At 44.3% G+C, this 17,464-nt stretch overlaps 2 protein-coding genes across 18 annotated transcripts in view; one reads left to right on the top strand and one right to left on the bottom strand.

Annotated features, from left to right (window-relative positions):
• The window catches only part of KIF2A (kinesin family member 2A), a 289,833-nt gene that overhangs the window by 9,672 nt on the left and 262,697 nt on the right, over positions 1-17,464 (bottom strand). The window lies entirely within an intron of this gene.
• The window catches only part of PSD3 (pleckstrin and Sec7 domain containing 3), a 140,678-nt gene that overhangs the window by 78,079 nt on the left and 45,135 nt on the right, over positions 1-17,464 (top strand). For 12 of the 17 annotated variants that reach the window (XM_071730611.1, XM_071730609.1, XM_071730605.1 and 9 more), the window contains 2 exons: positions 4,122-4,211; positions 9,451-9,507. In XM_071730611.1, the coding sequence (XP_071586712.1) occupies positions 4,122-4,211; positions 9,451-9,507 (147 nt within the window). Of the gene's footprint in view, positions 1-3,019; positions 3,149-4,121; positions 4,212-9,450; positions 9,508-16,782; positions 17,154-17,464 lie in introns of those variants that run through there. The other 5 variants (XM_071730603.1, XM_071730602.1, XM_071730615.1 and 2 more) reach the window with 4 other exon arrangements.

The raw sequence follows: 17,464 nt of genomic DNA, 5'->3' as shown, positions 1-17,464 counted from the left end.
GACATGCAGTTGCAAGGGGGAGATCTGGTGAAACCAGAATTCTGCTCAGCCAGGGTAATGATGGGTGTGCCCACAGCCAAAAACAGCAGAGGGGGTTCATGAAGATCCTGAGTGGGAGCACTGTGATCACCACTCCACACAAGTCTCCACTGCCTGCCTGGGGGAAATTGTGCTGTAGTTTGAGTCCTCTTAGACACACTGGTACAGGGTTCCAGCAGCCCTAGGACATGTATTTCAGTACCCTTGGTGCAATTCATCTGCTATGCATCGTAATCCCATGTTGATGGGAGGCTTCCTCTGTCCTGGAGAGCAGGGTATGATAGCATGCAGGAGCAGTGGCTTCTGCTAGGTGGCTTTGGGGCAGCTTTCTGGCTGAGACCCTCCACTGCACTGCCATGAGCTCTTCCAGGAGGACCTCAGTTGGCAGCTCTTGTACAGCAAGGGTGGTGGGTCATCAGAAGGGGATGGAGACACCTGGTGTCTGACTCCAAGGGCTGCTTGTCCCCTGTGGATGCAGCTCTGCTGTGGGTGCAGGTAATGAAGTCAAGGCTTGTGTGTGCTTCCCCAGGGGGTTTGATGCCCACCTCTAGTTATTTGAATGGCTTTGCTCAAAACCTGTTAAAGTCGGTGGGGGAGAGGAGTTATGAAGAATCTTTTACTCTGATGGCTGAACCTTTCCTGACTGAGGAGTGCAGCAGTTGCACAGCGGGTTGAGAAGAGATACAAGAATGTGTCCTACTGTGCCTCTGAGCATACATTGCTTCTCTTGAGCACACCTGGGACTGCCCTTGCAGGTATCCTGCTCCCAAGAGCAATGAGCAGGCTAGGGCATCTGCTTTCCATCCTGCCTGGAGAGAGAATAAATCATTGTACATCAGCCTGACAACATTTCCTGTTGCTCCCTGCAATGCTTTAATGGGCCCTACTACTCTCATTAGGTACTGAAGTACCCAACATTGCTGCTGCTGATTTGTAGCTGAAGCTACAATGACTGGCTGTTGCAGTGTGTCACTTTGGAGGTTTATTCTAATGACAGTTATTGCTGTGTTGTACACAGCTACAACATTTGCCAGACTCCTTCACATCTCTCTCTATCTCTTTGTGCTTTCCTGTAATTTTGGTCTTCTCCTTACTTTTTTGTATTTTTTCACATAGGTGGTAAGTTGGGCATTTTTTAATTGGAATGCAGCCCCCTGCAGATACACTCTAATTGTCTGTTTCCTAACAAAGATAATGCTCTGACCCATCCTTAGCATGATTCTGCTAAAGCAGGAACCAAATGAATCACAGGGCTTGTCCACACTCAGCTCCATTAGTTGCTGACATACTGATCATAAGTGGGGACTCCTATTTCACAATAAGCTGAGCTGCTTTTTTAGGGCTATAGTGCAGCTGCTCTGACTTCACACTTTCCCTCAACTCTTATAGACAAACTCTTATTTCTATCTTTGTCCTTATCTTGCCACATTTTATTCTCTTTGTAACCAAATAATTTTTGCTAGCTGTCTCTTGGACAAGTATGCTTGCTTCTCTGCAGGGAGCTTAACAACTGAGCTGTGATGTTAGAGACTTTAAGATATCTCCAGATGGGTAGGCACATCTTCTGCAACATGTATTGTGCTGTATGGAGATGCTAGCTTTAGTCCTGGAGCAAAACAGCCATTCCTCTGCAATGTCAGTTGTCTCAGTGGGTGAAATGAGCCACACTGCTGTTGGGTTTGCTCAGCATGGAGAAGCTGCAAGCTGCGGTGTGGAAGAAACAAACAGAATCAGGCTGGAGTCTGTCACAGGGAGGAAGGAAAGCATTATCAAGTCTAGTTATAATAGCTCCAGCTTGCACCCAAACCCAGCAATTATGAGCAGCATTTTGGAAGCCTAGCAACCAGGGAGCCAGGGTTACAGCAGGTCTGTGTTGTCAGTAGAGTTCCTGAAGTGGGAAGTAATGTGGTGGTGTGCCCCTCCCAAAGTATCTCCTCTCTTGTGGAAGGCCATTGTCTGCCTTCTTTCTGCTGGCAACAGGCTATGGGATCTTTGTGTGTGGCTAAATGAGGCTGATGGTCAAGGTTTGCTGATTTTTCCATCTCTCCATGATCATGCATAATGAAAGGGAAGCATAGGATGTGCAGTGCTGTTCAGTGTTACAACTGCAACATTGAATGACCTGTATTACCAATTGGTGCCCTTCTTCAGACTCTGCTCCTGATTTAATTTGTCCTCTTGCTCCTAACCCAAGTCACTGTTTACACACAAAGCTGTTCCACTGTATTTCTGCAGCTATGGCATACCCTGACTGGAAAAGTAATTTTCACTCCCTTCTGACTGGAAGCAGTAGTATACCCAAAGGTACCATGGTGATCACAGGGGCCTGTTTGTGCTCTGCCTTTACTGTGCCTCACAGCTCATCCCAGTTTGCTTCCTGTTTCTCAGAAATGTTTGGGATTCTTTGCTTCAACTTCTTTTGTCATCACTGCCAGCTCACAGCTCTCCCTGTGTGCCAGCTGCAGGAATTCTAGCATGTAGGGTACTGAGTGCAAACACCTTCTCCAACGGCTAATGAAGACTGGAATCAAAGAGCAACATATGGCAGCCTCAAGCCTTTAAAGTGAGCAGTTTATATCCTACATGAGCATAGCCATTCCTTCCCTGTTTCACAGAATGGCTAGGGTTGGAAAGGATCTTGAAGATAACCCAGTTCTATGCCCCTGCATGGGCAGGGACACGTCCCACTAGACCAGGTTGCTCAAAGCCCCACCCAACCTGGCCTTGAATATTTCCAGGCAGGGGGCACCCACAACTTCCCTGGAACAGTGTCTCACCACCTTCAAATTAAAGAATTTCTTCCTAATGTCTAACCTAAATCTCCCTTCTTCAAGTTTGAAACAATTGCCCCCTTTTCTCTCACTACACACCTGTGTAAAAAGCCCTATCCCAGCTTTCTTGTAGGGCCCTTCAGATCTTGGAAGGTTGCTATATGGTAACCTTGGATCCTCCTTTCTTCCAGGTTGAACAAGCCAGACTTCTTCAGCCTGTCTTCATAAGGGAGGTGCTCCAACCCTCTGATCATTTTAGTGGCTCTCCTCTGGACACATTCCAGGAGCATTATGTCCTTGTTATGCTGGGGACTCCAGAACAGCACACAGTACTCCAGGTGGGGTCTCACAAGAGCAGAGTAAAGGGGGAGAATCACCTTCTTTTCTATGTCTTTACTTCTTTTGATGCAGCCCAGGACACGGTTGACTTTCTGGGCTGCAAGTCACATTGACAGCTCATGTTGAGCTTCTGGTCCACCACCATCCCCAAGTCCTTCTCTTCAGGGCTGTCCACAATCCCTTCTCTTCCAAGCCTATATTTGTGCATGGGATTGCTTCATCCTAGGTGCTGAACCTTGCACTTGGCCTTGTTGAACTTCATGCAGTTTGCATGAGTCCTCTTCTCAAGCCTGTCAGAGTCCCTCTGGATGCCATCCCTTCCCTCCATTGTGTTGACATGTTGCTGACAAAAATGTTTAACAGCACTGGTCCAACCCTTGAGGAATATTACTGAGTTTGTGGCTCGGTTGAGCAACTGTCAGCCTGTGAAGGGCAATCCTATGGACATATCACAGCAGCCTGAGCCTGTGAATCAGAAAAGGTAATAGCTGCTTCTGGGTATCTTACTCCAACTCAGGGCAGTTTCTACTGGAAGGGAGCATTGGAAATGGTAGGAGAAAGGTTGCTCCCCCTGAAAGGGTGTCTATGAAGTTTCCTTTGGCCCTACAGCAGGCTTAAGAAGTGCTTTTCCTTCAGAGGATGGTAGAGCGTCCTGAGGGAGGTACAGGGGTGTAAGTCATCGTACAGATACCAGCATGGTTTCTCATCCCTCTCTTCATTACCCTCCCATCTCTAGCTGGTTTTCTTGTTGGATGTGTGTGTGGGGCTTGGGGTCCCAATGCACCTTCCCTCTTTTAACTATATTCACACAAGGATTCTTGTCTCTGAGTAATCTTGGGAATTCTTTCTTAGCACTGCCTGTCTTGATCTTAAATGAGAGTAGGGAGATGTGGTTCATTTGATGTTGCTTATTTTTGTCCTTTCGAAAAGTAGCATGTATATAATACTGCAATTCTCTGCTGTCCCTTCCAGAACATTGGGAAAAAGATGACCTACCAAGAGTTTGTGGCTAATCTCCAGGGGATGAATGATGGCAAAGACTTCCCAAAAGGGCTTTTGAAGGTAAGGAATGAACGGCAGAACATGGGTTTTGTTTCTAATGAAAGATGATTCAAAACCGAACAGTCTGCTTGCATTTTCTGAATCTTGTCAAACAGGACAAGCAACGGACGTGTTTCTCCTTCAGAACACATTATATATGTGATATATGTTTGCAGTGTTTATTTTGTTGTTTTCCCCTTTTGCCTTCACTTGATTGTGATTGATATTCTGCAGCATGGAGCTGGGAGACAGAATTCCAGTGGTGCCAGGTCCAGAGCTGTGTGTCTTGTGAGCTCATGCCGTTATGCCATCTTAAAGTACTGTCTCCTGATTAAAGTGGACAGAAATAGCCAGTTGCTTTTGACTTATTGAGTACATAAGGGTTAATCCTGAGCTCTATGTATCTGGAAGATGAGTGTGTTTTTTCATCAGGTGCTTTGGCATTTTCACATCAGAGCAGGAGATGTAATTTCAGATTAGAATGTGTTGTCTGGCTTCAGGTTTTGTTCATTAAGTTTGTGCCAGGAGTTAAATATGAACAACACAGAAAGAGGCTGAGCAGGATGAATCTTGTTTTATTGTCAGTAATAATAAGAATTTTTCAACTCTCATGTATGATTGCTGGCATGAGACAGCAGCCTGCCTGTTTGAATGAAGAGTGCATACACTGGAGTTCTTGGGTTTTGGTGGTTTTGGTTTTGATTGTGGGTTTTTTTTGTTTTGTTTTTGTTTTGTAATGGAAATAGAAATAAGAGGTTGCTGCATCTCAGAGCTGACCTAAAGCCTACTGAACTAAACCATAAGAAATGCTCTCTTCTGCTGGTTTCGTGTCAGACCCATTGTGAAATACCTGCATATTTACAAGTACCTGCATAGTAACAACTACTTTGTTTTTTTGAATATTGGTAGTTTGTTCAGTTTCTCCAGCCTCTTTTGGAAGCTTTTTGTTGGGCGCTTCTGTCTCAGTTCTTTCTAAGGAGCTAGGAATATAAACTCATCCCCCTTGTTTTTAGATTTAATATCTTTATTTTTCAAATCTGGATACATCATATTAATATGTCAGCAGCAATACTTAATTTCCACCCCCCCCCCCAAGGAATTTAATTTCTCACTCTACCACAGAGACATATGTTGAGATTAATTTCCAGGATAATTATAGCCCTTACTGAATATACAGGTCTTTAGGCTGTGCTTATATAACCTTCTGAGTATACTGATGAGAGACTTCCACTGGCGTTCACCTGCTGTTTATTTTTCTGCTGACAGAATTACACAATTGGGGCTGTATCTTGCTGTTTAGTGCTGACCTGCTAATGCTAAGACTGCCTCGCTCTTTGCCAGCCCACACAGAGCACTGACTGGTGCTTGGGATTTTTTGGATATGGCTGTATGAAAGAAACCTGGACTTGGTATCCTGCCTTGTTTGAGGCATTCTGCCCTTTTTTGCATGCTGTCCTGATGTATCGGGAACAGGGGTGACACCCAGTCTTAGTCTCTCATCTGGCTTCCCTGAAGATTTGCTGATGATCTGCTTGCTCCATGTTTAATTTTTATAGAGGAGGGAAATAAAGTAACAGTAACTGCTCATTTCAGTAGCTACATCACCCTGTCAGCAGCAGCCACCCTGCCACTATGTGTGTGATTACAAAGACTTAGCACAAATAAACTTGCATTAGTCTCGATAAATTGAATTCACAGAGCCCTCCTACAGCACGGTGCCAAAATGCATACAGTCTGCCAGCGCATTAGCAGCGTTACTAATAAGCATTGGTGAGGCTGTCAGCCATCTCATCTCCCCCATCCTTCCCCAGCCGCTTGGGAGAGGAAGGGCCACAGGGTGGCAGTGTGCACCTGTGGGAGGGTGGTCCTGAGCCCGCACTGGCGAGCACTGCACTCCCACAGGGATGCGAGTGAGCTTTTCTGCTTCTCTGGCCTTTCTGGATTTCCCTCATGGCTTTGTTGCATCCCTATTATGAGGCTTTGCAACTCTGCCGATCCCCGGGGCAAAGCTGAGTGGTGCTGGAGTGCTGAGTGCTTATATCTTTTCGGGTAGCATTCACCCAGGGCTTGGGAAGCTCTCTGATGGTGGTGTTTACCGTTACTTTATCATACAGTGTGATTCTCTTTGTCACTGATAGTGCTTTGAGAACAGAGATCTTGCTCGTGGTAGAGGTGGAAGTGAGAAATGCTAGTATGATCTTGCCCATGTTGTGTCTTTCTGTCAGTTCACTAGCACTGGGAAGATTCATCTCTTTCTCTTCCTAGTTCCTTTTGTCAGATCTGAGGTTGCTTTTTAAAGTATAGGCAAATACTGCCTGGGCCTGGGCCTTTTCTTTTGTTCTGTCTTAGCTCTGATTCAGCTGTCTATTATACATTCCATCAATCTGCCTTTGGCTGTGAGTAAAGACTGGACATGGAGACAATAGCCTGATTTCCAGTTAAATACAGTCTGTGCATGCAGACCTGAGAGTAGTATTTTATACTGACTGTCATGTTCCTGTATGCCTTCAAACTGGGGCAATATCCTTGCAAATGAGAACCAACACCCCATCTGGTGTAAATCAGGAGCATCTTTCTCTATGGTTCTGGTTAGTGGAGAATGTGAGTCAGGTGTACTACACTGAGGCAGATTATTAAGGTTATTATATGAAATCTTTTAAAGCAGGAAAACTTTTTGAAACTCCTGTCCTTTGAGCTGTCCCACTCCAAACACACAAATAATTTTATATTGTATTATGCTATGATCAGGCAAAGTGATACTGAATTTCATCTTTTGTCTTGTACTCTGATGTAGCAAAGGTCCCTTAGTCCTGGTGAGCTGAAGCCCTGGAAGGAATGCTAACTACCAGTAGTTGTGACTGCCCACATTCTAGTTAGGTGGTGATGAGTGACAGGTTTACCAGGACTGAGAGAGATAAAGGGACCCAGCTGCAGTGCTAATCTCTTCAGAGCAGATGTACCTAACATTCTGGATTAGCAGACAGAGATGCTGCTGCTGATAATATGGGAAGCTGGAGGAAAGATGCAGCACCACAATGAGAGAGAGGGGGTTGAACACATCCAAAATAGTTAAAACAATTAAGTCAAATCTATGGGCTGTTAGTCTAAGAGAATCATGACCAAATCATTGCTTGTTTATTTCTATATAAAGCAATGTCATGGATACGGTCTCTCTACTTGGAAGGGAAATGAAATCAGTCTCTGGCAATGTCAGGAATCTCATGACTACAGTGTAGGATCAGTTTATGTACACACTGGTTTCTTCCTTTTGTGCTCTCACCAGCTCTAATCTCATGCATCTCGTGCATCTTCACTGATGAAACTGTGGGTTTGCGTAGTGTCACCATGGCCTTCAAAGCTGGGCTTCGTAAGATTGTCTAGGATGGGAAGAGGACAAGATTGGCTTGGAAAGAGCCTGGTTTTGGCTGCACATGCTTGCTTCATTTTCTATAGGCAGCGCAGTCCCCACAAACAGAGTGCTGGTACAGTGCTGGCTGCCACTTCCTGTCACCTGTGGCAAGGCGTCTGATACATCACTGGACCAAGGCAGCAGTGGCAAGGCCTTTTTTACACAGTTAGAGAAAATATCTGCCCTGCGCCACAGTGAGCCTGCAGGGGGTGACCTCTGAGGAAACTGATCTCTGCTTTTCTTAGGCAGCCCTTGGGAAGGGTACTCTGTCATTAGGTAGTGTGCTAAGTACCACCTGCCCATATTGTCCTGCATAAATAAACGTCCTCTGCATCTGCTGTGTCTGAAATGACTCATTCATGGAGTCAAGGGCATCACCAAGCCTCTGATTTGAGATGACTCTGATGGCTGTGTTGCCCATGACATGAACAGTGAATGTGAGTGTCTGTGTCTCTTCTGACAGGAAGTGGCAGATCTTTGCTTGACCCATTATGCTATCAGGGAGCCTCTCCATGATGCTTGAGAGACCTGGGATGATCCATGGGAACTTGAGTCACACCAGCAGGGGCTGTTGATGGAGATAAAATGCTATACCTGTGTAAGAGATCTGCTTTTTTTCTAACGTTCTTTTTTGCCCTAGGCCTTATCTCTTGGAGGAGCACTGTAATTAAGTGACCAAACTAAGTAGGAGTTACTGGTGCTGAACTCTTCTGAAGAACCAGTCCCCTTAATTTCCTAAATTATATGAATTCTTGATCAGGATTTCTGGGATATGCAGTTTCCTATGCAAGCTCAAATGTAGGCGTTATCTTATTCTGCTGTCAGTTTCATGCACTTTAATTAAGGTTTTTAAATTTTATTTTGCCACTGTCTTTGTCTCTTTTCTCTCTCTCATTTTTTTTCTTTGTCTTTTTAATCCCCTTTTAAAGCTCTCCAAAGCAAATACTCAGTTTAGAGAATTACTAACATCTTGCTTCATCCATCCCTGTCATTTCTGGTATTTAGCAGAGAGAAGGAAGTAAGAATCAGGTGGCTAGCTCTACCTTCTTATGCTTTCTTCTCCACCTACTCTCATCTGTAGTCTCCACACTTGGTTCGTTTCACGTCTGAGGCTTTTTGGCAAGGAATTACCACTATCTTGATGCTTCTAGATGGAGATGGGGGCCTGATGAATCTGGGGGGACAGTAGCAGCCAATAGCATGCCAGGAGGGTCCCAGGAGGACAGTATTAGCTGCTGGGTCCCCTGTGAATTCAGGCAGAGGAGGGGGGCAGAGGGGACCAAGTCTGTCTTCCATTAAAGAAGCTGATGCTCTACTCTTCTGGAACAGAGCTTGCTTCCTTTTTTCTCCCCCCAAAATGAAGTTTTTCCTGCTTAAAATATTTCTGTTGTTCTGTTTCTGGGGCAGCTGTTTCTTACCTGTCTGAAGAATCTGTTACTTTCAGCCCCTTTCAGCTGCCAGGAGACAATAATCTAATCTGGCAGTAGGAAAATCAGGGAATACAGGATAAAACCATTAATCCTTGTTTTAAACAGTTGTTTGCAAAAGCATACTTTTAACTCACTGAAGAACCACAGAGCTGTAGTGACTGAAGGGAACACCCAATGTCTTTGCTCTCCTCCATCCTCAGCAAGGATCTACTGCTTCAATAACCTCAATTTCCTTTGGCTTACAATTTTTTGGGTGTTGTTATTTGTCCTGAATAATAACCAGATAAAGCACACCTGGGCAGAACGATGAAATAAACCAGGGTATGAAGTCGCATGCTTTGCTTTGGGCCCCATGAGGAAGGGGATCCTGATGCCCCCCTACCCCATTGAAATGCAAATTTATTTTCTTTTTCTGTTCCAGAAACTTGCTTCATATAAAAGGAGAAATCTGAGATCTGTGCACTTATCTCAAGCCCAGGTAATCTTTTGAGGAAAGTAACATAAGATTGTAGCAAAAACCTAATGCTCCCCACTAACTCTACATCCCTGAAGAGAGAAAGCAGAACTTCAGGAAAGGCTTAAAGAACAACATTCTGTAATTGTGATGCAGGAATAAGAATTCCTTTCCTGGTCTAGGAGCCATATTAGGGATTGTTTATCTCTCAAGGAACCAGCCATTACAGGACAGGCCTGTTTCTGCTTTCATGATTTGCATTGCTCTGAGTTGTTCTTACTCCTCTAACCTTTCCTTTCTTTGCTTCACAATTGTTATTCAAAAGATCTCACCTAGCCCACCAGGTTTTTGTGTCAGCAAGGAGTGAAACCCAAGCAGAGTCAGCTAAGAATTTCCATTACTGCTAGCTGCAATTATGTGGCTCAATACCAGGCTCTTAATGAATGGTTTGGGGGTTAAATTTTCATCTGTGGAGGCAAGGTCTCTGTAGCGTCTTGTCCAGGTTGAGCAGGCAAGAGAATAATTTGATACTTACCTTCTTCAGCCTGTTAGATAGCCCAGGCTGTCAGTAGTCCTCTGGTTTACTGAAAGGCTTAGGAGCTTACGAGGATGAATGTCACTATTCAGAGCTTCCCATTTCATCTGCTGTCAGTGTGGAGGATACAGACTAGCAGTCTCTAGGAATTATATGATCTGCCACTTTAAAGGAGGAATTTTGGGCTCTTTTTAGCTGGGAAATCTCTAATACAATGTCACACATACATTTTGGTCCCTATGACATATTACTCCCACTTCCATGTAGGTAGAAAACAAATTCTGAAAAACATTTCTTTGATCTTCCACCCACTGATCTTGAAATTTAAGTTCTATGCTTCAACTCAAGGGGAAGGAGAAGTAGGAATATAATTTATACCATATTTAAAAAAAAAGCCAAACACTACAAAACAAAAAAAAAAACAAAGAAGAAAAGAAAAAAAGCAAAAAAGAGGAGAAAACATTATGCCCATCCACCAGTTTTAGAATTATTGCTCTATAAATCTTTGGTATTCATTGCTTCTGTTTGCCACCACACATTTCAAATGACATTGGACTACTCCCTCTGTCCAGTTCCACTGTTTCCTTTCAAGCAAGAGAGCTAGGTTGCTCCTTAAATTTTGATTTTTTTTTTTTCTTCCTGCCCTGTGATGTTACATGGAATATTTAATTTCCTTCTTAGGTCATGTTTCTCTGGGTGATTGAGTATTTGCAAGATCCTGGGACAAGCATTGGGCAAATCCAAGCCACTTATTTCTATCTTGCTGACAAGTGGGTTCTGGCAGAAGTTAGCGTTAGGAAGGATTTCTCCTGCTTTTGGGGCAAGACAGCTAGCCGTTACTCCATAGATACATGTTTTTGTGGAGGAAAGGGTGTCAAAAGTGCAAGTGCTGGTGACACCCAGGTGAAACTTTTGTGGTTCTCAGGGAGGCCCCAATTCTTTTTTTTTTTTTTTTTTTTTTTTTTTTTTTTTTTTTTTCCATTTTGCTGTTGCTGTGTTTGCTGTCTGAATCAGAGGGAAGCACTGAAGGGTGGTTGTTTTTCTTTCTTCATGCATATCTCTGGGGGAGTGCTGAGTGTGAGTGGTGAGGGGTTTATTTTGGTGCTATTGACTCTTAAGCATGCTCACTGGAAGGACAGAGGCAGGGGTTGTAAGCAGCTGATCTGAGGGAGTTGGTATGCTTTGCACCAGTGTTTGGTTCATGTCCCTGTGGGTTTTTGTCACAGCAGTGCAGAATTTTAGTTTTCTGGTTCTCTTACAAGTTTGTTCGAGGTGCTGCTCTTCTCTGTATCTACATTTGGCAGCTTTCTTAAGTAACTTGATGGTCTGTGTTAGGCTGTTCCTACTGTGTGGCTCACCTAATTTCTGTGAGCAAATTTCTGTTGGCAAAAGACAATAGTTCCTAAAAGGAGACAATGCAAGAGGAGAGACTTTTTCCCCTGGAGACTAAGTACTTTTCCAGGAAACACAACAGCTGGTCTGTGACAGAGAGCTGTTTGCAGATAAACAGTAAGGAAAATGAGGATGAATAATGGCATTTCTTCTTCTTGCAATGCTAACCAGCAAAAAGAGGGCATACTTTCTTTGCATCCCTGTTATTATCAAGGAGCTCATTCTCCTTAAACCTGTGGTCTTCCACCATTCTCATCAGGGCACTTATCTTAGGAGTGGTTTCTTGTGACTTGAGATCATAGAATCATAGAATCGGCTGGGTTGGAAGGGACCTCAGAGATCATCAAGTCCAACCCTTGATCCACTACTGCTGTAGTTACTAGACCTGGCAATGAGTGCCACATCCAGTCTCTTTTTAAATATCTCCAGGGACAGAGAATCCACTACTTACCAGGGCAGCCCATTCCAATGTCTGATCACCCTCTCAGTAAAGAAATTCTTTCTAATGCAGCATGGATCTCAGTGAGATAGAGTGATACCAGGACTGACTTATCTTCCACCAGCCAGTATGGTTTTGTTACTCTGCTCACTTTTAAGGGCTTACTGATTTAAAGACTTGTGTCTGTGACCACAAGTCAGGAGCCTGCTTCTCATATGAAGAGAAACATACAGATTTAAGTTGCCCTCATGGGGTCATAGGAGCAATGCTTTTGGTTTTGTTGTGCTGTGAGTTGGTGTGCTTTGCTTCATTGTTGAGGTGCATGCCTCAATAGTCTGGTTGACATGAGACAGCTTTCTGGGCTATAGTAATTTGACAGCTTTCCATTGTAACTATTGTTTTCTGTAATGTAAGAGAAATCAAAGTCTATACTCAAGGGTTCCCGCAGAGCCTGTAGCACGGGTGTATGTACAACACCATAAGCAGCAAGAAAATTAAAGATTCTTTCTTGAAGGCATCAACAGATGGTCTTTTGCTGGTAAATTCAGATCAGGATAAAACACAGCATCTCCATAAATTTCTGCTAACAAAGTACTGTGCTTGGTGAAGAATAATGATATCTCATGGAGATAGGCAAAGTTGATAATTTTGGTTAATAATTTTGAAATTTTCAGTCAATTGTTGTCGTTTTGCCACCATACGTTCTGTTACTGTGTTAGTATTCCAATTGGCCTTGTTGCTTATGCATGAAGAAACGAAGTGCTTCTTCTAGTATTTCTGCTGTTTACAGGGATGGCAGTTGGAGGCCTTTATATTCAATCATGATTTTCAGCTCTCCCTGGTCAGCAGGCTCAGAAATCATTATCTTAATATCACAGGAACGTGAGTTCACTAATGTTACTGTTGATCAATTGTTGAGCAATAGTTTTGTAGCCATTGTGTACAAGTAGCTTATCTGGTAGAGTTAGCTTTTCCCCTCCCCATCAGTTTTGGGGACAAGGAGAAAAACAAGGAAGAAAAAAGGCAATCTGATGTAACATTTAATGTTGCTTATTTACCAAACAGTATTTAATAGCATCATTAAATATTGTTGTTTTTTCTGTGCTACACAAATATATTACTGACTCTTGAGAGTATATTTCAAGTAATTGATTAGTGTGTTCATGTGTTTTATTGGGTTTTGTTGTTATTTTAGTCGTTGGGATCAAGCTTAAGTGTTGCTAATGGATTCTCGTGGCTTTGAGGTTGCTGGAACTCTTCATACAAAATAATGTAGTCCTTGTGTTTGGTCCTTAAAGCCAGTATTGATTTCATCTTGATTCCACAGCTCTTCTTGTGTTAATTTGCTGAGTGACTTTAGGAGGACCAAGCAAGGACTGAGTACATTCAGCCTCTTAGGGAAATTTGACTGGTGGGAGGAAGAGATGGGACAGAGCTTATTGCACAGTAAGTTGAAACAGCTGCTTGTTTTGTCTGTGGGTGATGTAGTCTGCCTTAGCGCCCGTGACACGTGAAAAGCTTTTAGGTTGCTTGAAAAGGGTGAGGTGGAAAGAATAGTAGAGGCTCTGTTTTTCCTGTCCTGCATCTGTTTGGCCTGAAGTTTCAAATTCTCTTCTGCTAGTTTATGGTTTGCTTCTTAAGATGTTCTAGTAGGGAAGGTCCATAAAGTCACCATCCTTTCTGTCACCCACAGTGGTGTCACTGGGCTGTTCAGACTGAACACTGACAATCTGCTTTCTGACTTTTTCCCACTACCCCTTGGCTGGCATCTGATTGAGGGAAAGATGGTGGCTTCTCAACACACCTGGAGGGTGCCCTGGGTGTAGACAGCTTTGTTTTTTCTGATCATGTACAGCCATGTCAGCCTCTCTTTGAAAAAAATCCCTTCTATCTCTCTATTTATGTTAACAACCCTGCAGATTTCTCCTGCAGAAATCCCTGTTGCTCAGTTACAGACAGAAATCATTCCTGTTTGCATGCTAATTTCTAAAATGGTAGGACTTGTCTTATGTTGAAGAAGTGATCTTTTCCTAGAAGAAGAGAGGGCTATTCGTTCAGTCAAGAGTGCAACATTGTGTTATCACTTCCAGATGAAAATCAGAGTCACTAAGCTGAAGACATTTAATGTTTCAAAAGCAGAATGTCAGGAGGCTCTGTTTTTCAGAGTGTGAGCTAAGAGACGAGTGTTTTCCATACTCCACTGTGTATAAAAAAAAGTAAATTTAACAAGTTACAAACTGTCACCCTTCGCATTTTGCACTGCTGCTTAGTTATAGATGAACCAGACCTTTTCCATCATGAATTGAAGTTCCTGTCCTGCTTGGCTCAGAGGATGTGAGGTGGGGAACTGCTGCACTTAGGCAATAGTGCTGAGCTGTGGGTGACAAAAGAAAGATGTTAAAAGGATAAAAAAATTTTAAAAATCTTGCTATGATTAAGTTGAACTGGTATTTAATAATGAAATTGCTCTGTATAATTCACATTGGCCTAGGTCTGCATGGGATATTTAAGGAATATAATTATTTCAGGTGTGTTGAGAGTGCTTGGGGAGGTGGTTTTACAAGTCCAAGAGCAAGAATAATCTGCTAGTCAGGGGGCTGCTGGGATAGGGAGTGATTTGTGGCCATTTACGTAGCACCTGTAGGGACCTGCTGCTTAGCTCATCTGTAGCTGTTTGATTGAAGTTAAAATTTCCTCTTAGAACAGATTTTCTTGGAAGAGCTTTTCCACTAGCAGTGGATAATTTCAGTCAGGTTAAGTATCATAAAACCTTTTCTGAGAGGAAGCACAAGTAACTTAGAGCATGGAATTGCTTGTTGCCAGGGAAAAAGGGTTCTCTGTTCCTTTAAGTACCCCCAGTAATGACAGGTTTGTGTAAAAAGGCTGGACCACATCTGGGATTTGATCTTGGGGTGGGCTTTTTGGACCTGATGGTGGTGGAAATGAGAAATTGTTTGTTGGAGAAATTGAGGAATTTGTTTGTTTCTCAGGTGGGAAGGAGTCTACCTCAAATATGACAAAGGCAGAATGTGTGGGGAATCCAAAGTTTGTCAACCCAGAAAGTTCTTATGCCAATATATAGATCCCATGTTCTCTCTTCTACTGACTGTTGGTCTTCAGCATGGTCTACACTGATCACAACCTGTGGGCAGGATATGCATCTGCAGGCTCTTTGGGGAAAATGCAAAGTGTGGCTGCTGCCCAGAGGGCTGCTGCATGCTGAGGAGGCAGAAATGTCCTTTATTTGCAGAAAGGTACCTAGGATGGTAATATGGCTGTCTAGCCATTTGCCCATTATGAATGTAAATCCCTGGTCTCAAGAGGCTGGGAAAGTATAACCAGAGGAAGAGCCCACTCATTTCATCTCCTACTAACCTACTCCTGGGTGCTGACATGCATGTGGTATAGGGAGGGCAAACTCTCATTTGATCTTAACATGGCTCAACTGACACTGAACGGGGCTCTGGCACAAATGGGAGCTGGCTGGATCCCCTTCACCCAGCCTTTGGCTGCCTAATTGTATTTCAGTGGGATGTTTGAGTCAGTGTGCCAGGGCAGCAAGTCTGTGTCCCTGGCTGCATATGCAGACTTTCAGGTCCTTGTGTATTGTGGTGGAAGTGGGACAAGAGGCTCTAAGTGACCTCCCAGACTGTGACACCATTGCTGTTGGCCTTGCCTTGCCTGGTGGGCTGGTGGCACAGGGCAGGTGCCTGAGCCTTGTGGTATGATGTGGTGAGGTCCCATGCCCCACAGTCTGTCAGATGCTCATGCTCCCTTCTGCACACCCTGCTTGCCTCTTCTGAGCTCGTTGTCCACTTCTGCCTTGGCGTTTGCAAGATCTGCTCCACCTGCCTCAGCATGTGCCAGCGGCTCCCACGACCCCATGCTGAGCAGAGCAGACATATCTCTCTCTCTCTTTTTCTCTCTCTCTCTCATTGGAGCAGGTTGCCATGGCAATGTGCAGTCTGCTGCGCTCTGGGTCTCCTGGAGCCAGAAATGATGGTGCTTTTGCAACATCGATTTAAACATCTCTCTTTTCCCTTATATAGCACATCCACTCCAGTAGGAGCAGCTGCCATTGGAGCCATTCTCCCCTCACCCCCTGCACACGGGAGAACAGCTCTAGGCACTGGGAGCATGCCCAGCCTGCCCAGCCGGGCTCCTGTGGGTTGGAGCAATGCTTAGGGCACCCATGGTCCGTGGCAGTGTCCCTGCCTCCCTCTTGTACCTGGGTGGAATGGGATTCCTGCTGGGGACGGACAAGGTACAGCTCAGGCACTGCATCGCCTGCAGGTCAGCCACCTGAGCATGCAGTTTGCTCACAGGGATGTACAGTTACAGCTCTCTGGGTACCGAGGGGGAAGATGGGTCCCCAGTGGCTCACTCACAGCTTTGCCACTGGTTTGCACTGGTCAGCTTGGGAAAGTCACCTCTTTCCATTTAGGCCCCTCTCAGAGCATGGAAGTGGTCCTGCTCTCCTTTGCCCTCTGGGGAGGCACTCCAGGTACTCTGGCTAACAAGTACAAACACTGAGAATTGTGGAAATGTGCTGCAGCTCCTCTCTAGGACTCGCCAGAACTTCATTATGGTGCTGTGAGTTTTCATTCATTCTTCCAGTGCTTTGGGAATCCATTGGTGTATCTCACATCCAGAAGCATGGAGCTGGCAGGTGATTGAGTCTTCTTTTTACCGTGTCTTTTGTTATTGCAGGCAGTAATGAGCACAGTAGGCTGTTGCACACAGGGAATGACAGTGTGAATGAAAAATGAATCTCTTGCTTGATCTGCTGGCATTTGTTCCAGCGTCTTTCTCTCTACCTCTCTCCCTCGCTGTTGGTGTGTGTATGGAGGGGGAGTAGATGCTGGAAAGGGGAGTGGAGCAGGGGAGGAGTTTCTGTCAGCCTCTTCTTTTAATTTTTTTTTTTTTTTCCTCCCTGTCCAGTGACGTGAGCAATGCCTGGAACAATCAGGCTGGCTCCATACAGTGTGCCTGAAGATGCTGGAGGAAGCAGCCTAGTGAGCTTTAAGCAAACACTGATTGCTTAAGCCTAGGCTCTCCAGACATAACCTTTTCCAGTCCTTCTGCAAAGGATTGGGAAGTGCCATTAGCTTTCTTTTCCCTCATCCCATACGCTCACTTTTGGAAATGATTGGAGTTAACAGTGTTCAGAGTACCAGCAAAGTCCGGGTGAGAGCCACAGGTTCAGTGAAATACTCCCGAGAAGAATCTCTCTGGCGGCAGTCACATCGGTCAAAATCTATGAAAATCTCGAACTCCTCTGAGTTTTCTACTAAAGAAAGCAAGGTAAATAACTAACTATTGATAGTGTTTCTCTTTTCTAATAGTGGAGGTGATTAAATGATTATGTTCTGCAGAAATTAAGGGCTCTGGAAAATCTGCAGTGGTAACAGAATTGCTGCAAGGTCAGAAAAAAAAAACTGTAAGCTTGAGGAGAGACATGAATGTGAAAGAAGGTGTGTGATAGAGGAATGCTCTGTCACTGAGCTTGGTGCAATAGTAAACAGTGAAAACTTGCTAGTGAGAATGCTCATCGAAGCTCTGTTCTCTGGAAAGGTGCTGGAGTTGGCAAGTGATGGGCATGTGATTATCTGATG

The sequence above is a fragment of the Heliangelus exortis genome, chromosome Z (genome assembly GCF_036169615.1).
Source record: "Heliangelus exortis chromosome Z, bHelExo1.hap1, whole genome shotgun sequence".
Taxonomy (NCBI): Eukaryota; Metazoa; Chordata; class Aves; order Apodiformes; family Trochilidae; genus Heliangelus; species Heliangelus exortis.
Note: the sequence above shows the minus strand (reverse complement) of the source record. Positions and strands in the feature narration are given on the sequence as shown.